The 25631-nt window shown below is 37.6% G+C and overlaps 1 protein-coding gene across 2 annotated transcripts in view; it reads left to right on the top strand.

Moving 5' to 3' along the window:
- Positions 1–25631, top strand: part of hipk2 (homeodomain interacting protein kinase 2) — a 119731-nt gene that overhangs the window by 86005 nt on the left and 8095 nt on the right. Inside the window, exons 4-13 of one of the 2 annotated variants that reach the window (XM_067420208.1) lie at positions 3011–3130; positions 4494–4580; positions 9067–9251; positions 9377–9539; positions 12769–12898; positions 15080–15201; positions 19949–20079; positions 23562–23741; positions 23855–24184; positions 25082–25329. In XM_067420208.1, coding sequence (XP_067276309.1) covers positions 3011–3130; positions 4494–4580; positions 9067–9251; positions 9377–9539; positions 12769–12898; positions 15080–15201; positions 19949–20079; positions 23562–23741; positions 23855–24184; positions 25082–25329 — 1696 coding nt within the window. Of the gene's footprint in view, positions 1–3010; positions 3131–4493; positions 4581–9066; positions 9252–9376; positions 9540–12675; positions 12899–15079; positions 15202–19948; positions 20080–23561; positions 23742–23854; positions 24185–25081; positions 25330–25631 lie in introns of both variants that reach the window. The other variant, XM_067420207.1, reaches the window with a different exon arrangement.

Raw genomic sequence — 25631 nt, 5'->3', positions numbered from 1 at the left:
TTGGAACTTTAATTTAAACTTAATTTTTAAAAAAAATCCTCTTGGAACTTATACTGTCAAAAGTGACAGAAAAGAAACTGATCGTGTTACAAAAGATTCATAATTAAAATAAACATTTATTTTGTACTTTCTGTTGATCAAAAATGTTTTGTTTTCAACATTAATGGTAAAAAAAAATGTTTCTCGAGCAGGAAATCTGCATATTAGAATGATTTCTGAGAAGGAATAAATCAGGAATAAATTGCATTTAAAATATATAAAAATAGAACATTGGACAGCCTTTTCAATCAAATAAATGCAGCCTTGGTGTGCATAAGAGACTTCTTTCACAAACTTTAAAGATCTCAAACTTTCGAACAAAAGTGTATTACTCTAAAGATACAGCATGTATATATCTTGTAATTGTAACTTCGAATTTGGACCCTTTTTTCAAAATCATGAAAATGACAACTTGTCAAAATTCCAATTTGTCCAATAGCTGTTAAAAATCTAATAGATGTAATGTCCAAATAATGAGAAATTACATTGCAAATATAAGAGTGACAGCAATGCCGTATGTAAAAGTTCATTCATAACTTTTTGATATAAATGTATGTTTGCAATGCCTCACTTTCAGGTGACAGTTCCCAATGTCCCAGGTCAGTTCCCATAATCCATCCTTGGCTATTTCTGTTTTTAAAATTCAATGGTCAGTAATGGTACAAGTAGACACACTGTAAAGAAATAATGTGTTCCAATTGGAAAAAGGACTTATGAAAGTTATGAAATGACATTCCCTGTATGATACTCATTTGGAGAGATGGAGCAGAGGAGTCTTGCTTTGTGTGTGTGAGAGATTGTGTGTATGTGTGGCCCTGCCGAGAGAGCCATCTCCTTTCTCAGAAAATGGCTGTGAAAACATCCCTCAATTACTGTTTGTGCTTAAGAGAGAGAAAACAAATCGGACTGTTGGCTGGGCCCCTGCTCTCTCAGCTCTCCTAAAGTGCTGTGTGTTTGTGTGGAAGTGTGTGTGTGTCGTCTCACTGACTTTCATCTCTCTCTGGCCTCTCCGTAGTTCTGGACACATGCCACAAACTGCCCAATTAGCCCAGATCCCGAGCTCTACAGTGAGCCTTTTCTTTAAAAAAAAAATGATTCTGGCTTCATGGAACAGCCCAGGGCCAATGTTCTAGCTCTAAGCAAACCAAAACCATCTTTAACAAGCTCTTAAACACAGCAAAGGACTTTGCAGATTTGTCTCCCACCATTTCTGTGTACTACAGAGTAATAGATTTTTTTCCGGCCCTCATTTGGTGCATTTATGAGGTCTTGTGTTTGGGAAGCATTTCTAAGGTCTTGCATTAGGGACAACTTGGCTGCCTAATTTACTTTTGATTTTCATCTAAAAACAAAGCTTGAGGATTTATTCCCAGCCTTTGCGGCACCTTTGACTCATTTCTAATAATGACACTCATTTGAAATCACGAGCAGGAATCCTCAAAATGTGAATGGAAAAAAACTCTGTTATTCTATTTCATAAGACGGTAAATGAGCCAAACATAGTGATCAAGGTCTCTTGAGCAGCTATGAGCTCGTTCTCAGGATACCATCGATTTCAGGGGCCATGGAAGAGATTATTATTATTATTGTGGATTTCTTTGGTTGCCAGACTCTTGTATTACCGTTTTTCAGGTGTGTGAAATGGCATTCTGTGTAATTGCAGCAGCCACGCAGACCTGTAAAAAGAGGTTTTGGCAGGGCAAGTCAGTTTCATGGTGACAGCATTCATCACAGGTGCTGTTTACTCGGCTTCTAATGCTGGAATGTGGAAGTTTTGTCATCACCGTGGCAGCCAAGTGACTGATATGTTTTCGAGCAGACAAAATGTCATAAGTCTGTTCTAACGCAGCTCACTGTTGCATTTCCCAGAAGTCCGCTTACAGCATTAGTCAAGGTTTCTTGCACAAAAAATCAGAATCATTTCATTTTTCATGACCTGCTTTTACTGTACTGTACTGTACTGTACTGTCAAGGCCTGATATAATATACAATTGAATATAATTAATAATAAAATGCAAATTAACAGGTTACATCTTTAAAAGAAAGGGCTTGATGATGATGAAATAAAATTAATACAACCAATTACAAAAAAATATATAATACAGTATAAATATACATTTACAAAGTAAAATATAACTTTGTTTAGACGTGTTGCATGCACTAAAGTTTTAAAGACTGAGAAAATCATTTGTTTTATCATTATTTTTATTAGAATTACTATACTTTTTATGAATTCTACATTTTACTATGGATTTTATAATGACAATTTCTATATAACCTGTTTTTGCAGCTTAGTTTCAGTATAAACTGGAGAAACGTTATGTTATGATCGTATGTCTACATATATAAAATGAGTGAGAAAATCCCCTTTGCCCTTTAACTGTCAAAGCAGTGAAAAAAATAATCTATTTGTTTATTAAGTTATATTTTTTTATTTAATAATAAATCATAATAAAATTAAATCAAATAAACAACTTAAAATGTATTACTATTTTCATTATTATTTCAAAGTAAATCATTATAAAATAAAACAATTTGAAATAAAATAAACATATTATTATTATTTCATAGTTAATCATAATAAATATTTTTTAAATAATTTGAACAGTTGAATAATAATAAAGATATATTACTTATGAATAATGATGATTATATCATATAGCATATATTATATCTTAAAAATATGATACGAAATGCAAGGAAAAAAGAAAACAAGGTCTTTTATTTATTTATTTATTTATTTATTTATTTATTTATTTATTTATTTATTTATTTACATAAGCCACCTTGACACACCAGTTGACAATATAGAGTCTAAAAACTTTGTTATGATTGTACATCTACATATATAAAATGAGCAAGAAAATCTTTTTCTTTATGCCATTTAACTGTATTAAAGCAATGAATATCCAGCACCAAATGTGTAACATAAGCTTTAAATCTCATATTGCCTGTGTTTGTCCTCTACCAGATCCGGTACATCTCTCAAACGCAGGGCTTGCCAGCAGAGTATCTGTTAAGTGCAGGGACGAAAACAACCAGGTTTTTCAACAGAGACCCCGACTCCACCTATCCTCTATGGAGACTTAAGGTAAACTCCCTCACCTTGTTTCACTTTCACACTTCCTTAATCTGTCTCGCTTGGTTTGCATATAATATACAGCTACAATATCTTTTTCTTTCATTCCCTCACTTTCTAAACTGTCACATCCACTACACCCTTTTAACCGGCCAAGGGTCTAACGCGAGCTAAATGAGTTTTGTGTGAGAGGACTCGGCAACCAGAGCAACGCGGGATAAATCCTGCTTAACGACCCGTTCTCATTCTTCCCTCTTTCATTCCTCCGTACCCTTATGCTATGTTTCTCTCCACATTCCCCCATCCTTGCCGGCCGGTGTCTGGTTGCCCATAGTCGATAGTTTTCTCTTTAGATTAACTTTTGTTGAACTTTTCAAAGCTTCACATGGGAAAACTTTGATGATATTGAATCCCCTATGCAACTGCAAGCTGCATTCCTAACCCTTCATATATATGATATGGATCCAATAAAACTAATAAAAAAAACCTTGTCCTCCTGCATAGTCAATACCTCTTTAAACATTTTGGCCCTCAATGCTTGTGTCTTGGACTGTAGAAATACTTAACTCAAGTACAAGAGATAAGGTTTTATCTTTCATAGTTCAGGAATCTTAATGGAGTTCTCAGTTATGTTTTGTTTAAGTATCAACTTTGCCTCAGATGTTTTTCCTAAAATAATGAAAACTAGACACATTCAGTTGACATACAATTCAAGTGAATAGCACATCCAAGATGATTTGCTCTTAAAAGTGATTATTGAAAAGGTTTTTTTATTCAAATTCTGAGCAAATTTAAGACGTTGTCTTCTATGGGAGACAAATGTGAGTATTTTCACTTCAGCTGTCCATTGCTGTCTAGGTGAAATAATTGAGACATGCAAGAGGTTTAGTATTGGATTTTGAATTTTCCCAAAAAATATTGCCAGTTCCAAAATCCCTTTCCATGTTGTAAGTCACATGTTAGTGTTTCATGATGCTCTTCCATATCTTTAAAGGGACAGTCCATCCAAATTTTTTAATCCTGCCATAATTTACTCACCCTCATGTTGTTCCAAACCTGTATGACTTTGTGTCTTCTACAGAAGATGTTTTGAAAAATGCTGGTAACAGTTTTGGTTCTGATTGATTTCCATTGTATGGACAAATTGAAAAATACAGTGGAAGTTAATGAGAACCGAAACTTACCAACATTATGCAAATATCTTCTTTTATGTTCCACCAGAAAGTCATAAAAGGTTTGGAATGACAAGAGGGTGAGTAAAGGATGACAGAAATTGAACTTTGGTTATTTTTGATGTTGAAAGTGTTTCTCCAGTGTTTGATGATTTTATTTTATTTTATTTTAAAGTGGAAGCCATTTCTGTTTGTACTTTCAGACACCTGAGGACCATGAGGCAGAGACGGGGATCAAATCTAAAGAGGCTCGCAAGTACATCTTCAACTGCCTGGATGATATGGCACAGGTAGGAGTCTTGTACTTTTGTTCATACCACAAAACCTGCCTTCAGCTTCAACAGAAGCAGAAATCTGGCTCATGGCGAATAACAACCTACCTCACCTTCAAAAATGTTTTGCTTCCGACTCTGTGTGGAGAGTTTCCAGTAATACTCACACTCTGTTATGCAGAAAACTTTGATATTATGTAACAAAGGACATGACTCGAAAGCACAATGGTGCATGGGAACCTTATTCCCCTGGGAACTATTGAATGATAAGACACGTGAATTATGACCTTTTGCTTTCTGTAAGTTATTGAAATCAGCACGCCTCATCACCGGCCGGTCGTCAGATGTCTGAATGGTCCAGGCCAAAAATGACGCAAACCTCAATTTGGATTTTCCCATAAGAACTGACTCCATCCCGCTTCATCAGATAAAAATGGCTGATCTAATTTACAGCAAAGTCTGATGAATTCAAGGAAATATTCTTATGCTTGGATATGGTTAATCTGTAATACTCATGTCCTGTACAACAACCTTGCTTAACAAGAATTACATCAGAGCCTCATTTTCAGGTCTGGTCCTCTGGTGTTATGATATATATATATATATATATATATATATATATATATATATATATATATATATATATATATTTTTATTAGAGAAAGAAAAACATAGCAAATTAGCAAATTATAGTAGCTTATATGCAAGTGATCATGATCTGGTGTTATGATCTGAAGTACTTGCTCTGTTGTCCAATATTCTGCAGTGGGCTAGAACACTTAACGTACAGTCAACGAAATGTAAAGGAATGTTGTTTCAATCCTCATCAACAACAAAAAAAGGATGGAAAATGTATATTTTCAATAAGATAGGGAGTATCTTTGAAAAGCTGAAAGGTAGTAGACGTACACAAACTCTAATAACAATGATAAAAAAGTGAACACGATAAAAAAAAGTTAATAATAATAATAATAATCTATCTATCTATCTATCTATCTATCTATCTATCTATCTATCTATCTATCTATCTATCTATCTATCTATCTATCTATCTATCTATCTATCTATCTATCTATCTATCTATCTATCTATCTATCTATCTATCTATCTATCTATCTATCTATCTATCTATCTATCTATCCATCCATCCATCCATCCATCCATCCATCCATCCATCCATCATCCATCCATCCATCCATCCATCCATCCATCCATGAAATCAAATAAACAAATAAATATTTGTTATTATTATTATTATTATTAGTAGTAGTAGTAGTACTTAGTAGTAGTAGTAGTAGTAGTAAAAGTAGTATTTTATAGTAAATCATATAAAACAATTTGAAATCAAACAAATTATTTATTATTATTATTATTATTATTATTATTATTATTATTATTTCATAATAAATCATAATAAAACAAAACAATTTGAAATCAAATTAAAATAATTTGATAAAAACTCATTATTTATCTATGTATCTATTTAATAATGACTCATAATAAAACAAAACAAGATTGAAATCAATTATTATTATTATTTCATAGTAAATCGTAATAAAATAAAACACATTTTGAAATCAAATTAACAAAATAATAATAACAATGATATATTATTTATTAATATTATTATAATTATAATATTATTATTATATTATAATATTATTATATTATATAGTATATATTATATAATAATAATTCTACAAAAAATATTATACAAAATACAAACAAACAAGTAAAAAAGTTTAACAAGGTTTATTTATTTAATAAGCCTCCTTAATGCGAAGGTTTAAAGGCTAGAGACATCTTTATAAACTAGAATATGACTTTAGAACAGCCAAAGTGTGTGCTCGTGTTCGTGTTCATTTTCCGCTGTTGCAGCACTGCCAGTTTGTATGAGGAACATCTGCACTGCTGTCTTCATGATGTGCACCTGTCTTTAAATTGTTGCACTCAGAGAATATGCCGCTTGTGATTTCAGCCGATTTAAAAATGACAGTCAGATGTGAAATGGAGAGCAAGAAGAATGATTGTTCTCGGTTTCATCATCTTCAAGAGACAGTTCACTAAATGTGCGTGCATAACTGTTTTTGCAAGATTTGTGTATGGCAGCTATGCAGACACTACCCTCGCTTGCGTTTCATATTCTGCGTCCTGAATGATTATTTTTCCTCTCGTGTCAAAGATTATTTCTTTATCATGCAGCAGGGTGATGGAAACAGAGAGAGAGAGAGACAGAGAAAGAGGTGGACTAAAATAGCATGCATAAAAGAGGACTCTGATTTGCGCTGGTGACTGGCGGTTTATCTGATAGCTCGGGGTTGTTAGGCCACGGATAAACAGCATGGCGGTATGAAAAATGCGTTAGCCATCTCTGTCAGGGAATCCCAATAAAAATGCTCTGCTGCACTGCTTTTCACCTCTGGCAAAACACAGCTATCAGACAATAAAAGTGTGTTTCTTCAAATACAGCCACTTTTATCTCCCATGGGTTGATTTACAGATTTCAACTTTTATTTGTTATATTGTATAGAGGTCATATTGAAATAGTCTGTTCTTCTTCATTTATATTTGCTTCTTGTTATATAACTTATATGTATAGATAATACTATATTGTATTATAGTTATATTATCTTTTAATAATATCATATTGAATTACATACAATATATATAACATACAATTGTATTCATATATTTGTGACACCCCTCCAAATATGAATTCAGGTGTTCCAATCACCTCCATGGCCACAGGTGTATAAAATCAAGAACCCAGACATGCAGACCCTTCTACAAACATTTGTGAAAGAATTGGTCGCTCTCAGGAGCTCAGTGCAATAATCCATTCGTGAAATTTCTTCACTGCTAAATATTCCACGGTCAGCTGTTAGTAGTTATCTGTTGGTATTATAACAAAGTGGAAGCAATTGGGAACAACAGCAACTCATCCATGAAGTGGTAGGCCACGTAAAATTACAGAGCTGGGTCAGTGCATGCTTTTCACTTTCTGCAGAGTCAATAGCTACAGACCTCAAAATTTTGTGTGGCCTTCAGATTAGCTCAAAAACAGTGCATAGAGAGCTTCATGGAATGGGTTTCCATGGCCGAGCAGCTGCATCCAAGCCTTTCATCACCAACTGCAATGCACAGTAAATGGTGTAATGCACGCCGCTACTGGACTCTACAGTGATGAATCGCTGATCTCTGGAGTGATGAATCATGCTTCTCTGTCTGACAATCCGATGGATGAGTCTGTGTTTGGTGGTTGCCAGGAGAACGGTACTTGCCTGACTGCATTGTGCCAAGTGTAAAGTTTGGTGGAGGGGGGTTATGGTGTGGGGTTGTTTTTCAGGGGTTGGGCTTTGCCCCTTAAAAGGAACTCTTAATGCTTCAGCATACCAAGACAATTTCTGGACAATTTCATGCTCCCAACTTTGTGGGAACAGTTTGGGGATGGCCCCCAACTGTTCCAACATGACTGCACACCAGCGCACAAAGCAAGGACCATAAAGACATGGGTGAGCCCTGACCTCAAACCCAATAGAACACATTTGGGATGAATTAGAGCGGAGACTGCGAGCCAAGCATTTTCGTCCAACATCAGAGCCTGACTTTACAAATGCGCTTCTAGAAGAATTAAGAGTTAAATCTGTTATAGCAGGGTATATAGTGGTTTATGGTATATATACTCCATATTAAACCCTACGGATTAAGGATGAGATGTCATTAAAGTTCATGTGCATGAAAAGGCATGTAAATAGCTGTAAATTTGAAGGCAAATATTGGGGAATATCAGAAAGGTTATTGCTGCCCTCTGAGAAACCCTCACACTTTTTGAATGACAGACCTGTGTATATAAATAGAGCCGCACACGTCAAGCACTGCGGGACATGGGAGTTATTTACACACAAATACTCACATGCATTATTTACAAAAGCTGTAAAATGTAAGCTGGATCAGAAGATACAGCTGAAAGATTCCACCATTTGAGAACACCCAGGCTTGCATTGAACACACATTTGGTTCCTTAAGATGATTTATTCTGCTATTATGGTTGCTAGTTTTCTCGACTTCCTTAATTCATGGATTAGCACTGTCCTGTGTATTTACAATTATTACCTAAATAGGCTTTTGTTATTTTGGATTAAAGCATTACAATGTTTAAAATTTTTTCCCCTGCAATATCTGTGCAGATTTTTTGCGGGTAGTAAATGAAGTTGAGTGCACTACACTTTTATTGCTAACTAAAAGCATGATTAAATTAGCCAAAATATGTCTTAATTGAACAAGCAAGAGGCAGAACATTGTGGTTGTTATTGTACAATGTGAAATTCAATGGAATTTCTTTTTTCTGAGGAATTCAGTGGGTACAGAGTCCATGTGGGCATGGTGATGTGTTGCATCAGAAAAAGAATGCAAGAGCTTGTTAACCATATTTAAGGATCTCTAAAGTACGTGGTCCCTGTATGTCAGTCTATGTTTTTTTGTTTTTTTTATTTGTTGTGCGCAGGTGAATATGACCACAGACTTGGAGGGCAGCGACATGCTGGCAGAGAAGGCAGATAGGAGGGAGTTTATTGACTTGCTGACCAAGATGCTGACCATCGACGCAGACAAGAGAATAACGCCCATAGAGACACTCAACCACCCTTTTGTCACAATGACACACTTGCTGGACTTCCCACACAGCACACAGTAAGTTCAACTACACCACCAAAAAAACTTTTTTGGGGTGGGGTTACGAGTTGCAAAGGTTATGTAGTTTTATCAAATATATTATTGTGTTTAGATCGCTGATTATGCTCTTTTTGTTTCTGCAGCGTCAAATCCTGCTTCCAGAACATGGAGATTTGCAAGCGCCGGGTGAACATGTACGACACAGTCAATCAGAGCAAGACGCCCTTTATAACACATGTAGCCCCCAGCACCTCCACCAATCTCACCATGACCTTCAACAACCAGCTTAACACTGTGCATAGCCAGGTTAGTATCCACACACACACATGTGTTAGTTATGATATTTAAAACAAAAATCAAGTTTGTTGTTGTTGTTGTTGTTTTAAGTTTCTGAGCTAGCCGGCTCAAAATGACTAAAAATTATCCTATAAGCTGAAGAATTATGAAAATAATTTAATATACCAGAATAAAAATTCAAAATAAATGTATTTGAGAATAAAGATAATGCATGCTATTGAATAAATCATGATATCATAAATACTTAAATTGTTAAATTATTTTTAATTTGTAAATAATAAATTTATAAACATATGAATCTGTATTTTTGTCTTAATTTCCAGCATAAATATCCTTAAAACATCCTTTAACAAGACTGTAATAAATATAACTAAATAAATTGTAAGATCATAAATATTAAAAATATATTTTAAATTGAAATAAAGCTATTGAATTAATATAAAATTTAAAAAATTACTTAAAATGATGTAATTAGATGTTTAATGGAAATGGAGATAAGATTTTTCTGGTGTATGGACCAGTTTCTTTTTTTGTTGTTGGAGCAAATCATAAAAAAATTGCTAACTTATATTTCAACCTCTCAACTACAGCCACGTCAGAACAAACACGACAACAAGCTATATATGACAAAAAAACGTTATATGAATTCAGTTGCTACTTAAACCCTTGCTGATCCCTAGTACAGTTTATATTCCCTTAAAGCGGCAGATAATTAATTGCATTACATGCACAGACTCATTTGCAGTGGGACGATCCAAAGAAATTAGTGTAGCATTGGCCCATTGACCACTAACAGTATCGGATGACTTCCTTCGGTGGACAGAACACCAGTCATATAATGGGCCATTTGGGCTGTGTGTGAGTGTGTGTTTCCAGCCTTCTAGCTCTCTGTCACAATGTGCTGATTAACAACATGACAGCCTCTACTTCCTGCTTGGCTTGCATTTTACTTCTTTGCAGCCTTAAAGATTGCGCCACTTTGTTTCCTTCTCTCCTTTTGTTTCCTCCTGTTTTGCCTCAGTGCAGTTTAGCTTCACCAGGGAGCGTTTGTCTAAACTGCTGACAGTCGGCCAGGCACGAATCCCATAATGCCTTCATTTTGAGTTCTTTGATCGGCTCAAAATGTGACTTTCCCCTTCGTATAAACATGTCTGAAGTCAAAAAGTCATGTAACGCTATAGCATTCCGGCCTCTCTGTAACGTCATGAGAAAAACATTGTGTAGGGCATTCAGTGTGTTCGAAGGGAAAGCTTGTGTAGCATTAGCCAGCTGTGAGGGTGAAGTGTTTATTTTGTGTGATGAATGCCATGGCGGCGTATTGATTAACTCTCTCCCTTGGTGCTCGTCGGCCTTGCTAAACAGGGAAAATGAAAAATGAAAAGCTCTGTACTGAATTCTCCCCATACAAACCTTAATGAAAAGTCTATAATTACTAGCAGCGGTATGAGATGAAACGGTATTGCTTTAGTAACAGACGAAAGTAAATAACGCTAGCCTCAAGTTAACGAAGCGGTTTTGACGGCGCACCAGAATTTAAGCACGTCTTTTTTGTCTAATATTTTGTTTTCACCCCTATCTTGGAAGAAATGACAGGCATTTTACATGGAAATGTGCTTGATGGTCATGCCTAGATGATAAACCTCTTCTACCTCCTTCTACCAAGGTTACAGATAGGGCTGGTTGACGAGACACTCCAAATAAATAGTTTTAAAATGCGGAATGTGGAGAGGGCTAACATCTAAACATGATCTATTCAGACTTGCCCCTTGACCTCATGCCTTTTTTGGGGATTTTTTGTGACTTTTAATACACTGAGATATGTGAAAGCAACATTTTGATGTCTGAGCATGCCCACATACCATTAAGCCACAGCTTGGATCATTGTATTATGTTTTGGAAGTTCTAAACAAGAACATGAGATCCTGAGTAGGCCAGAATCAAACCCAAATTTCCCACGTGAGCGACGCGGCTCAAAATATTTATGCTGAAGCGTGTGTCAGACCACTAAGCCATAGTTCGTACCATGATTTTGATTGTTCTGAACAGGCACATTGGAACTTGATTAGGCCAGACTCAAACCCATATTTCTCATATTAGCACCATGGCTCAACATATTGACTGAGCATGTGTGCCGACCACTACGCCATTGCTCAGACCATTTTTCGGTGGGTTTTGGAAGTTTAGAACAGGCAATTGGAAATTTGTGTGTTTAAGCCTGGCATACTAATTTTCGAAATGAGCTCCAAAGCTCGAAATATTGATGCTGGGGCATGTGCACTTACTGCTAAGCCAAGCTTTTCTTTTTTTGTATTGAGCAGCCATTTACTCTCTCTAGTGATGTTACCGCACTCATATTTTTACTTCTGGCTATATTTTTGGCTTGTGTTTTCATTATAGAGAGAGAGTGACTATGATGGAAGGACCCATACAATTCTTTTGAGAAGCACATTCGGTTCACCATTCTAGATGGAGGAGCGGGAGTTCCCTCGTTCATCAAACCTCCTAGACGGCGCAAATTCCGCATTGATAGATGAATAAACAGATGAATGTGCTGCAGTCAGGCCAGATTAAAAAGCACTGGAGGGGAAATCTAGAGCAGAGGCTTTGAAGAACAGATTTTCTCTCCCCTCACCAGTTAGATCTGTGTGTATATTTAATCATAGCTTTAGCGCAAAGAGGGATCATTATCTGCTGCTAATGAGACTGAGCAAATTCAATGAGTTGAAGGGTCCTAGCATTGATGGAGACTGTAACACAAGAGCATTGATTGAAGCTCTCTCACCTCCTCTTTCCTTTTCCCTCACGCTCAATAAGTCATTTTATAGAACATGCCTGGAACCCTAACGCTGTCTGCACATCTAATAGAGAGATTTTGTTAATATTGCAGAATGGGGTTGTGGTATTCGCTCTAAGAAATTACTTGACATCAAGCATGCTTCCTGTGTCTGCAGTTTTCATCAGCAATTTTTTTTGTACATCCATCCTGCATATTGAGAAACATTTTAAGGAGTTTATATCCATCATTTGCTATTCTTTGAAATTTACCCTCTCATCATTGTTCCACCCAATCCCCACACCCACTTCCTCATGCTTTTGTTTGTTTGTCTTTGTTTGTTTGTTTGTTTGATCCCATCGGTTCCTTTAGGCCACCAACCTGGCTCCCTCTTCCACCAGTGCCACCCTTTCCCTTACCAATCCCGATGTCTCCATACTAAATTACCAATCTGCACTCTACCAGCCTTCTGCTGCCCCCATGGCTGCTGTGGCCCCCAGGACCATGCCCCTCCAGCCCGGTGCACCACAACTCTGCGCCGCCCGACCCGATCCCTTCCAGCAGGCCCTCATCGTCTGCCCACCTGGCTTCCAAGGTGAGAGCTGTTTTAGTTTATACAAATACAACCCTGAATGTTCCTGATATATCTTTGGCAAAGTTACATGCAGTAAATTAGGTTTTACTGTATTTTAATGGTCCCTTTAACACATTCTGGTGACTATACGTAACAATGTACCTACATGTCTACTAACTCTCAAAGGTGTTAGTCGAATAGTAGTAGAATGGTAGAGTTAGGGGTTAAAATAAGTTAAGTCAAACTTACTTATAGTCAGTAGAATGTCTGTTGGGGGACCATCACAATAAAGTGTCAGCAGATATTAAAGGGATAGTTCACCCAAAAATGAAAATTCTTTCATTAATTACTTACCCTAAAGTCGTTCGACACCCGTAAGACCTCCGTTCATCTTCTGAACACAAGGGAAGATATTTTAGTTGAAATCCGATGGCTCAGACAAGCCTTCATTGACACCAATGTCATTTCCTCTCTCAAGACCCATAAAAGGCACTAAAGACGTCGTTACAAAGCCCATCTCACTACAGTGGCTCTACAATAATTTTGTGAAGCAACAAGTTTTTTTGTGCGCAAAAAAATGAAATAACGACTTATATAGTGATGGGCCGATTTCAAAACAAAGTTTGGACCCGTTATGAATCAGCGTATTGATTCAGGATTCGGATCGCGTGTCAATCCGCCAAACTGCTGAAATCACGTGACATTGGCGATCCGAATCATGAATCGATACACTGATTCATAATGTTTATATATACGTCGTTATTTAGGTTTTATTTGTGCACAAAAACTATTCTCTTCGCTTCAAAAATTTTTTTGTAGAGCCACTGTAGTGAGATGGGCTTTTTAACGACGTCTTTAGTGCCCGTAAAACCTTTAAAACCCGTAAGACCTTTGTTCATCTTCAGGACACAAATTAAGATATTTTTGATGAAATCCAAGAGCTCTCTGACCCCTCCATAGACAGCAATTTAATTAACACTTTTCAATTTCAATGCTCAGAAAGGTAGAAAAGACATCCTTGAAATAGTCATTGTGACTCCAGTGGTTCAACCTTCATTGTATGACACGACGAGAATACTTTTTATGCGCAAAAAACAAACAAAATAACAACTTTATTCAACAATTTCTTCTCATCTATGTCAGTCTCCTACGCTTTTGACGTAGTAAATACAGCGCAGTGCTTCCGAGTTCTGCGGCAGAACGGCGGCTCACCATTGACTAGCTCCTGCGTCAGCATCACACGCATACGTCGTGGTGCTCACACGAGCGGCTTCGGCCAATGATGAGTCGGCGTTCTGGAAGAGCTGCACTGTTTTCAGTACGTCAACAGCACAAGAGTCTGACAGGCTAGAAGAAAGTTTTTTGTTCAAATTAAGGTTGAACCACTGTAGTCACATGGACTATTTTAACGTTGTTCTTACTGCCTTTGAGCCTCGAAAGTGGTAATTCAATTGCTGTCTATAGAGGGGTCAGTACTAATTCCCCCCAAAAAATGAAAATTCTGTGTTATTTACTTACTCTAATGTCTTTCTGAACTTGTTTGCAAAAAAAAAATTCTTTAAAAAAACAAAAAACATTTATAACATTTTCCATAACGCCAGTTTATTGTATCAACATCAGACAAAAAAACGACAACATCATTAAAGAATCAAAAAAGTGGTGCACTACATTCCAATGCCTCTTAAACCATGTTATGTGATGAACAGACAAAAATTTATGTTGTTACATATTGATGGTATTTCACTGACAGAAGTGGAAATATTTGCTGTTATCATACGGCAAAAAAATAAAAAAATAGAATACGCTGCTCAATTTCTGAAGGATCATGTGACCCTGGAGATAAGAGTAATGTCTTCTGAAAAATTCAGCTTTGCCATTACAGAAATAAAGTACATTTTAACCATATTAAAATAGACAATAGTCATTTTAAATTGTAACAATATTTCACAATACTACTGTTTTTACTGTATTTCTGATCAAATAAATGCATTCCTGTTGAGCATCAGAGTTTTTAAAAAAAACTTTTGAACGGTAGTGTAGTTGAAAGGGCTACTTTAATGATGTGGCGTTTATGTGGTGGTTGTATTGGGAGACCTGCGCAAAAAATCTCATACAGTACAAGTTCGAAATGAGTAAATAATGACAGAAGTTTAATTTCTGGCTAAGCTATCTTGCTATGTTTACCTTGTTATTTCTTCCCAGGTTTGCAAGCATCACCCTCTAAACACACTGGTTACTCGGTGCGGATGGAGAATGCAGTTCCCATAGTAACACAGGCCCCTGGTGCCCAGCCTCTACAGATCCAGCCAGGCCTTCTGACACAGGTATAGCCAGAAATTGCCCCCATTGCCATAGCAATACAATGCCACATTTTCTAAACTAATTACAGCCCTCAGCCTTTCCCAAATTCTCAATTACATCCAAGTTTGGCTCCAACGAAGAGCAATTAGCATGACCTACTTTTTTTAATGATAAAAGTATAATTCACTTTCCCTTTAACAAAATCAAGAAGTCACTCTCATGTCATGCAAATAGATTAATTGAAGCCGGGGTGGATTTATCTCAGTATGCTCTGTTGTATCAACTGGAGTGACCTGCCTTTCCCCTGCCAGAGATTTTTCCACAATGATGATTTGCTTTTTTGCTCCCACTAAGGTCCAGGGAACTCTGCTCCTTTCCTGGAGTTAGAGAAAGTCACGCTTTGATGAGCAAGCGTGAGGTTGGCTTTAAATGAGGTCTGTGAATGCTGAGGGATTTGTCTACCCTCTGGAGCCGCAAGGAAGGGCCCAGACTGCTTTTAAATTTGAGACAGGGTGGCGGGGTTCAGAGATGTTTAGCTAATTTGTAATTTATCCTCAACATTTTTCAGTATTGCTGAGCTGAGCTCTTGCTGCTATTTGAAGAATCTACTCTTCTGCTTAAAGGAATAGTTCAGCCAAAAAGGATTTACTCACACTCATGTCGTTTCTAACCTGTGTGATTTTAAAGGTCTAGTGTATGAATTTTACTGGCATCTAGTGGTGAGGTTGTGAATTGCTTCCCCAAATGCTCACCCCCTCCCTTTCTGACCACATAGAGAAGCTACGGTGGCCGACACAGGACACAAATGTCGTTGTTGGAGAGAGCAAAGTGTGACTAGCACCCTGTCGAGCAGTTTGTCCGTTTAGGGCTACTCGAGAAACATGACGGCACAAAATAGTCACTGAATAGTCACTAATCACTGAAAGTTGACCCGCGGTGTATAGAGATAGAAATGGCTTATTCTAAAGCAATAAAAACAAAATGGTACATTATGTAAGGTCTTTGTACTCCACTGAAAACATAGTTATGTATATTATATTGCATTTCTGTAGTACACACTGAACCTTTAATAAAAGTGAATCAAGACAGGGGCTCCAAAATAACAAAATAAAGAATAAAAAAAGTAGTCCATATGTGCTATTTTACAAATATTCTGAAGCGTTGTGTAGACTGAAATTTAAGGTGATATTTACTGAAGCTCTTGATATAATTTCTAGTTGTCCCTGGAATGTTAGTTCATGAAAGAAGTAGCAATGCCCAACAAATCCAGTTTTAAACAGCATGGCAGTGATTCAGATTTTTTTATTTAGTTTTAGGTGAACTGTTCCTTTAAATTAATTCTACGGATGCTGAGAGAGCTGCAAGGCAGGGTGTCGAGGTTTACTACTGTTTAGCTCATTTTAATTCGTCTACAATCTTTTTCAGCATTGCTGAGCTTTGCTTGTGTCGCTGTTTCATGACAGTGCTCTATTGCTTAAGTGCTTTACTGCATCTTTATTGCTCCTTACATTTAGGAAAACCTGTGCATAAAGTCCACGGGTGATAATCGGAGCACTGCATTGGAAAAGGCAGTTTCTCCAGAGAGATTGGGGATACTTGTTCATCATTTCTCCAGGGCCTCGACCGCCCATTCTCCCCCCTTCAACCCAATCAGCTAGTCCACATCGCTCCTGGTGCCAGTGGAGCGGCATTCTAGAAGGCCTCAGCTTTTATCTGGAACAGGAATGCAGAAAATGCGAAAACAATTGGCGAGAGAGCGGCGGTGCTTTCAGAGCCCTGGGGGTGACAAAAGGCTTTCACCCCGCGAGGGCAGAAAAGCTGTTATGGGGGTAGTCGCAGAGATGGCCTTGCATGGAAAACTCTACTCTTATCTGGGTTAGCGTTCCAGGCCAGACGGCACAATTACACAACCCAACCCAAAGTGAGAAATGAGGATGCAAAGTGTCAGGAATGTAGGCAAAGGGCTTTGGGGACATGGTTCTGATGAAATTATTTGTGTCATGGGTGGAAGAAGTATGTGGAGGTGTCCAAGTATACACTTTTAGGCAAAGTAAGTGTCAAATAAAAAACTTTCCAGTTCATCTCAGTTAAGTTGTAATGTATATACTCTTTCCAATATATATTATTAAAACACTACAAACAAATCACAATGATTAGCTGAATATGGTTTTAGACTAACTTTGTTAACGCTCAAATACCAATCCCATGCACTCTTGTGATAAAGATGACCTTAAATTGCCAGAATTCCTGAAAAATGCCCAGATTCAAACCTCTCACAATGCTAAATGTGTAAGCACAGCTTTTCAAACATCTTAAAAGCATTTTTTTTTTTACCTTTTCCCCCTATCCCTTTTATGCAAGTGCTGTGGCCCATACATATGGGCCGGTAAATAGATGTGCAAAGGGTATTAAAGAAACAATTCATTAGTTGTACATTAAACTGCTAATCAATAAACCTGCATTAAACTATTAGAGCTGCAGGCACTCTTCTTCAAGCTCACGTCTCTGGGCAAATTATGCCTGGCACTCCTCGCTCTCCTCACCCGCCATACAAAACAGCTCCTCACAAAGCCTCTGAATGGGGCCCCTGAATTTAATTAAAGTCAGAGCTGATTTGGAAAATGTCTAGCACATCAGCACACTGCCTGGGAGATGCCACATCTCTTTATTAAGGCAGGGTCTTATCTTTTTTATAGGCAGGAGCCAAGGCCGTATGCAGTATGCAGGGCCCAATCTCAGGCCCTCATCTAGATACTGGTGCCAAGGAATCGAGGGAGAGAAATGAATGAAGTTCCAATGAAAGTGGCACAAGCTTTTTGATATTCTACAGGGAGCTCTTTTATGTTGTCCATAATTTGCTTCATCAAAGCCGGTTCTGCTCACATCTTCATTTTCAGACCAAGAGAATAATTAGTATAGAAGATGGATGCATTATAAAATTGGTTATAATGTATCTCTTCTGTATGTTTTTTGTTAGAACAATTTCACACTGCAAAAAAAAAAAAAGAAGAAGGAAAAAAAAATATTTTAAAAGACAGTATTTTTGTGTTTTCCAGTACAATTATCTAAACAATTTAAGGGTAGGGTTAGGGACAGGTGTGGTGGTGTGGGTCAGTTTAAGGGTAGAGTTAGGGACAGGTGTGTGGTGGTGTGGGTCAGTTTAAGGGTAGGGTTAGGGACAGGTGTGGTGGTGTGGGTCAGTTTAAGGGTAGGGTTAGGGACAGGTGTGGTGGTGTGGGTCAGTTTAAGGGCAGAGTTAGGGACAGGTGTGGTGGTGTGGGTCAGTTTAAGGGTAGAGTTAGAGACAGGTGTGTGGTGGTGTGGGTCAGTTTAAGGGTAGAGTTAGGGACAGGTGTGGTGGTGTGGGTCAGTTTAAGGGTAGGGTTAGGGACAGGTGTGGTGGTGTGGGTCAGTTTAAGGGTAGGGTTAGGGACAGGTGTGGTGGTGTGGGTAAGTTTAAGGGTAGAGTTAGGGACAGTTGTGGTGGTGTGGGTCAGTTTAAGGGTAGAGTTAGAGACAGGTGTGGTGGTGTGGGTCAGTTTAAGGGTAGAGTTAGGGACAGGTGTGGTGGTGTGGGTCAGTTTAAGGGTAGAGTTAGGGACAGGTGTGTGGTGGTGTGGGTCAGTTTAAGGGTAGAGTTAGGGACAGGTGTGGTGGTGTGGGTAAGTTTAAGGGTAGGGTTAGGTGTAAGGGGAGTGCCAACTGTGTAATTACAAATGTATCTACAGAAATTAATTACAGACGTAATTACATGCATGTGCTTTATTAAAATGTAAGTACAATGTTAAAACATGTATGTACACAATAAGTGGATTGTATCGAATGACTATTACAATGTTAGTACATAGTAGTTAAGGCCACCAAATATAAAGTGGGTCCAGTCAAGTCAACTTTATTTATGTAGCGCTTTTACAATGACCATTGTTAAAAAAAAAACATTGCTAAAATATTACAACAAAATTTGATTCGGCTGTACATTCATTCTGGAGAAAACGGTGATGTTATCAGCTGATTTTTATTTATCATATAGCGGCAATGTTGGCAGATCAGTATTATAGTTTATATAATTAATTAAGACCTAATACATTGATTATATTTGGATATTTAGTTGAATAACTTGCATTGAAATTGTAGTTTTCCCAACTGAGCAAGCCAAACCAAAGGCGACAAGCATAAACATAACAAACTCAATTAAGCATAAACTCAATTTGATAAATTTTTCATAAAACTAAATTTAATATATTAAATCATTGTGCATCTCCAGAAAATGTATCTTGATGTATCTAAATATCTGTACTAGAAAACATGACAAAAATACAAAGTAGGGAAGTCATTTTTTGCAGTCTGTGATGTTTCTAAGCCCAAACGCTGATGCTACTGTGTCTTAAATAACTAAATGACCCCTTTCCTTTGGTGGTTGTTTGGCACAGTTTATCACTTACTAGCGGTCATTTCTCTAAATAGCATATCCTTTTTCTCCTCTCTCTAAATATGTGAGTGCAGTACCATGGCCTGTTTAGCTGTGCCGCAACCCTGCGATTTGATGTGCCGGGTTACGGGGTCTTTACACTGACAGCAGTTAAATAGCACGAGGTCACTGAGTCCGTGTGCTGTTGGTTGCTAGTAGCCGTCATATCCTACTCGACTGCAGTGTCCAACTATATTGGATCACACAAGCTCTACTATCTGTAGGTTTTTCACCTTCTGCTGGAGATGTACCTGACTTCTTTGGTGCTAACCGTCTGTTTTCCTTCCATCCTGACCTTGCAGCAGGCCTGGCCGTCTGGTACTCAACAGATTCTCCTTCCACCAGCATGGCAGCAGCTCACACACACTTCAGTGCAACATGCTACCGTGATCCCCGACTCCATGACCAGCTCGCAGCCTCTGGCCAACTGGAGGTGAGTTGCCACTGTATTATTTTGACTGCCCTTTTGTCTGACCATTGGCAAAATGGAGTGTTCGAGAAACCACCAGATTGCAACACTGCCCGTCCACTTTTTTCAGCTGCCTTGATTCCTTAAAGGGATAGTTCACCCAAAAATGAAAAGTTACCCATTTAGTTACCCTCAAGTTGTTCCAAACCTTTATGAATTTATTTCGTCTACTGAACACAAAGGAAGATATTTGGAAGAATGTTTGTAACCAAGCAGATCCCAGCTGCCAATGACTACCATAGTATTTTTTCCCCACTATGGTAGTCAATGGCTGCCGAGATCTGCTTAGTTACAAATGTTCTTCCAAATATCTTCCTCAGGTAGAAAACCTTTAAGTATTTTCCACATTCATTTTAGGGATTAAAAAAAGAAAATGTTTGTATATCTTTGTAAAGAGTTTTAAGCCATGAACCATACCAACCAGCTATGAGGTGAATCACATTTGAAGATTAGACATAATGACAAAGGTATAACACAGTTTACTTAAATGGCTTTAATGAGGGAAATAACTACAATCCCATGATGCACTGCTAATTAATTCATTTTAAAAAATGGAGAAATATAAAACTTTGATGTTGATGAGAGAGAGAGAGAGAGAGAGAGAGAGAGAGAGAGAGATAGAGATAGAGAGAGAGAGAGAGAGAGAGAGAGAGAGAGAGAGAGAGAGAGAGAGAGAGAGAGAGAGAGAGAGAGAGAGAGAGAAATTTTGTATAAATATATTTTTTTTAATATGGAAATATTTTAAATAAGCAAATATTTTAGTAGGGAGACTGACTATCATGTAATTTGCAGTATTTCATTGGAGTTGGTGAGTGCTAAAGTGTTAAAAAATATGATTTTTTTAATATTATCCGATATGGGGAAGTTTTTTCTACAAAATCATAGGTAATGTTAGCCTGACAAGCCAGACCCACATCAAGATGTTTGGTCTGGAAACTCACCATTGACAGGGCTCAATTCGAGGGGCGGAATAAACGGTTGTCTTTCAAACTCCCTCTGCACGCGATAGGATAGCGCTACAACCAACCAGAGCAACGAAGGTGAAGCAGAGTTAGTTGAAAGATTAAACTTTCGCCGTATCCGGTCGGCAAAACTCCGAACACATCTTCCCTTCTTAAGAATGACTTCAGTGCCGTTCTTTGTTCTTTTCTCAGAGAAAAGCTTAACTCCAAGTCTTCCAGAGTCGCGGTCAAAGCTGATTCGAAAGACCGCCGTTCGCCAGTTTCTGTGTTTACTAGAAGCACGCAAATGCCACTCGGCCATCATCATTATGGCTCCGCCCACCGACTCTGTACACGATGTGATTGGCCCGGCAAGAGTTAGGGGATTACAGCTCATAAGGGTATTGAGAGTTGCTAAATGAAACTCGCGGGCAGATTAGATTTGCTGCCGCTAGGGTGCGTCTAGATTTCTAGGCTAAGGTAATGTTTTTCACCAAGAATTCCAGTGTTGAACATTGCTATTTTAGAAAAACAGTCTAAATAATAAGGGCTGAATACTTCAACAAAAGCATTTACCATTGATTAACAATAACCTTGTAGCTCAGAGTCGACCTGTCTTTTAAGGTTTATAAGTTAGCGTTCGAAATCAATTCCCTGTGGAGAAAATGTGATTTTTCTTCTGGAACCCAACTGTGTCACTCTATTCGTTGAGATGTTGGTGCCACAGAAGCTTTTATTTTTCGTTACTTTTATTTAGCTGAGCAGGTCTGGTAAAATTTCCTCATGTTTAATAGGGATTCCATTAGTATTTCAACACTAATTATATCCTCACGAAAACAACTTATTTATAAACAGGTCATGTGGAACTCAACCCATCTGTTTTTACGATATCATGACTGCTGATCCATATATTTCACGGTAGTTCAGTACCGCAACGCTGGGTTTTAATAATCTCCTAGATTATTAACTAAACAGATTGAATTATCTAGGTTGCTTAGTCTGCAAATACACCTACAAAGCCAACATGCCTTTGAATAATTCATTTAGAATGAAGGAAGAGAATATTTTAAGACTGAGACTCATTATATTCTGGATTCGTTTAGAATTCATGTTGGTTTCTTGTATTAGAACAGTGAGTGCAGGAGCATGTCTATGGCTAGGTCAGGGTAATGGAGTCAGGTCGTGCTGACATGCAGGATGTGAACGTATTACAGATGAATGTGCGCTGATATCTGCAGATCATCACATCAGCGCCTTAAGCTCAGCCCGGAGGGCTTGGTAGTCCCAGTCCGGTTGGAAAAGTGTCGCACTTTTGCTGCAGATATCCTCCTCTGAGATCTATTGCTGTTCTCTGCTCTTCTGCCATTTGCTGCAGTCACTGCTGCCTCCTCTGGTCAAATGTTGCTTTTATTCTTCAGTTATATACAAATGTAGTTTTAGGATTGAGGAATATGGTACAGATTTTTCAATTCTACTTAATACAAAAGTTACTTAAAGTATGAAGTATTTATTTCTAGTGCTATAGTATCACATTATTTTGAGGAAAAAAAATGCCTCTGAAATTTAGTTGCATAAATCTTGTAGAATCTTGTAGAATCTTGTTTAGTTTTATCTGTAGAATGATCTTTGTTCTCCAGCAGAGCTTTGTACACTACCAAAATCCAATTTTTAATCATTATGTGTGTTTGATGTGACATTAAAATATTGAAACATTCTTAAAACAAGGTAGGCCTACAGTAAATTCATATAAAAAGCAAAATATCATAAATTGCTAAAAGAAAATATTTGTTGAGAATGTATCTTGAATAAATGATTAATAAATTAAAATTAATTCTTTACTATATTTAGGTATCTAAAGCAAAAGTGGGATGTACTAAATACCAAGCAATATTTTGCATTTAGTAAAACATAAACATTTTAAATCATTTTAAAGCAAAATTGCTTTTTTAAATTTACTTAGTATTGTATTACATATTTTTCATCTGGATTAAGCATATCTGTTCATATTATCTTAGGTACATTTGTCTTGCTGATAGAATGTTTTTTTTGGAATTCAAGACAGTTACTGAATAAACTGATCATTTTAGATTAATATTAATATAGATTAATATACTCTACTGTTCAAAGTTTGTTGTCAGGAATCTTTTAAAGTAATTAATACTTATTCAGCAAGGATGCATTAAAGTGACAGTAAATATGTTTCTTGAGCAGCAAATCAGCACATTAGCACGATTTCTGAAGGATTATGTGACACTGAAGACTGGAGTAATGATGCTGAAAATTCAGATTTAACATCACAAGAATAAATTGCACTTTAAAATATGTGATAGTAGAAACAAACAATTTTAAATTTACAATAATATTTCATAATAATACACTGTTTTACTGTATTTGTGATCTTATAAATGCAGCCTTGGTTAACATAAGAGCCTTCTTTCAAAAACATTACCGATTGGTAGTGTACTCTTTATAGCGAATGCTTCAATTCTGCTGGTTTTGTTTCAGGAATTCACATCCCCATGGCAGCCATTACAACCCCATTATGCAACAGCCAGCCTTACTGGCAGGGCACGTCACCCTGCCCTCACAGCAACCTCTCAATGTGGGTGTGGCTCATGTCATGAGACAGCCATCAAACAACAGCTCCTCCTCCAAAAAGAACAAGCAGCACCAGATGAACAACAGGTCAGAAACCACAATATTCATATATGTTGGTATTTAAATGGTACCTCAGTGAAGGCCATGGTATAATGCTAAAAAACATGTTAACTTCTGAATTGTGTTTCATTCTTTCGTAGGAACATGTCATCATATGACGTGCCCTCCGCCCAGCCGGTGACGTCACCACAGCGCTCCAAACGAGTGAAGGAGAACACCCCGCCTCGGTGCGCCGTGGTTCAGAACGGCCCTTCTTCAACCTGTGGCCCATCTCAGACCTGCGGAGGTGGTGGAGGAGGGGGATGGGGAGGCGAGCAGGCATGTAGCACCACTCGAGATCACCACGGTCAACACAACCCGCCGCGTCAAACCATCGTCATCCCCGACACTCCCAGCCCCGCTGTCAGCATCATCACCATTAGCAGCGACACAGATGAGGAGGACGACCTCAAACAGCCCACTAACACCAGGTCAGAAAAATGGGACGAGCGATACACATTAGTTCTGTAATATGACACATATTTTAAACGAACGTGGGAAATGATTTAGGACAGGACTTGACTATATCCTTCAGGATTTGATTGTGTTTATGTTAGGGTCAGTGTTCCCACTTTTACATTGAAAAAGTAATCTGATTACTGATTACTCTTTTAAAAAGTAAATTAGTTACTTTAGAGATTACTTGATTTTAAAAGTAACTAAGTAAGATTACAAGTTACTTTATTAGTTACATTCAGCAGTTGCCGACAACACCTCTGCCGCCTCAACATAGAAATGACAACCGTTTTTGCCAACACTCACTTTATTGAAAGTGCATTTTTAACAGTAACGTCAACAATGTATCTCCTGATATTTTAAATTGAAATAAAAAAATATTTCCTGGAAAAAATATTCTCCCGAGACGCAAGAAGAAAGTTTTTTACTAAGGAAAATTACTAAAAAGTTACTTTAATCTGATTACTGGTTTGGAAATAGTAACCCGTTAGATTACTCGTTACTGGAAAAAAGTAGTCAGATTAGACTAACGCGTTACTGGCATCACTGGTTAGGGTATAATATTGGTTAACATTTTTCTCTTCCTATGCGGGCTTGGTTGTCAAAATCACTTCAGAGGTGAAGAAAGTTGTTAAATTTTGATCAACCATGCACAATAAGACCAGCGACATTTGTTGATCTTTAAAAAAAAAAACTTGAATCTGTCTATTCAGCTCAGGGAAAATAACAGATAATGCTTTGGAAATGAATTTGCTGGTCTTGGGAGTTGGATAAACATTACATTGTAAAGCATCATTATACAAAACAGTGCTTGAATAACTTGCATATTATATAGTTTTTATTTCCAATGAACCCATTTTGCCTTCTCACAGCACGTCATCTAAACAGAGGAAGAATGTCATCAGCTGCGTGACGGTCCATGATTCCCCTGACTCTGACTCCAGCAATACCAGCCCTTATGCTGTGGAGTCCCGGCCTAATGGCCCCAACGCCAACAGCTACGACTCTAAAGTAGCTGTCCTGGACAACTACAGCAACGGGAACCCCCGCACCATCATCATCCCCCCACTGAAGAGCCAGACCAGCGAGAATCTGGGAGAGTGTGATAGACTCTTGCCTGGTGAGACAGGGGAAGGGCTGATAAGATGACAGAGAAAAAGGGACATCTGGCAGGGCCTGAATCAAGCGTCAGTTTAAAGTGACAATTCACTGACAGCCTCTGATATGCGGTGTTGATTTGTTTAGCAGATTTATGTGCCATTCAAAAAACTATAAATAGTAAAACAATTTATAGAGGTAATTCAAACAACTCCGATCTGTTGACATTTGTCAGAAGAATATTTTATTACAATGAAAGCGCAAGTGTAATGAGCACTATTGTTGTAAAGGTGCACTATGTAGTATTTTTGCAGTAAAATATCC

Source organism: Pseudorasbora parva, chromosome 16 (genome assembly GCF_024679245.1).
Source record: "Pseudorasbora parva isolate DD20220531a chromosome 16, ASM2467924v1, whole genome shotgun sequence".
NCBI lineage: Eukaryota > Metazoa > Chordata > Actinopteri > Cypriniformes > Gobionidae > Pseudorasbora > Pseudorasbora parva.
Note: the sequence above shows the minus strand (reverse complement) of the source record. Positions and strands in the feature narration are given on the sequence as shown.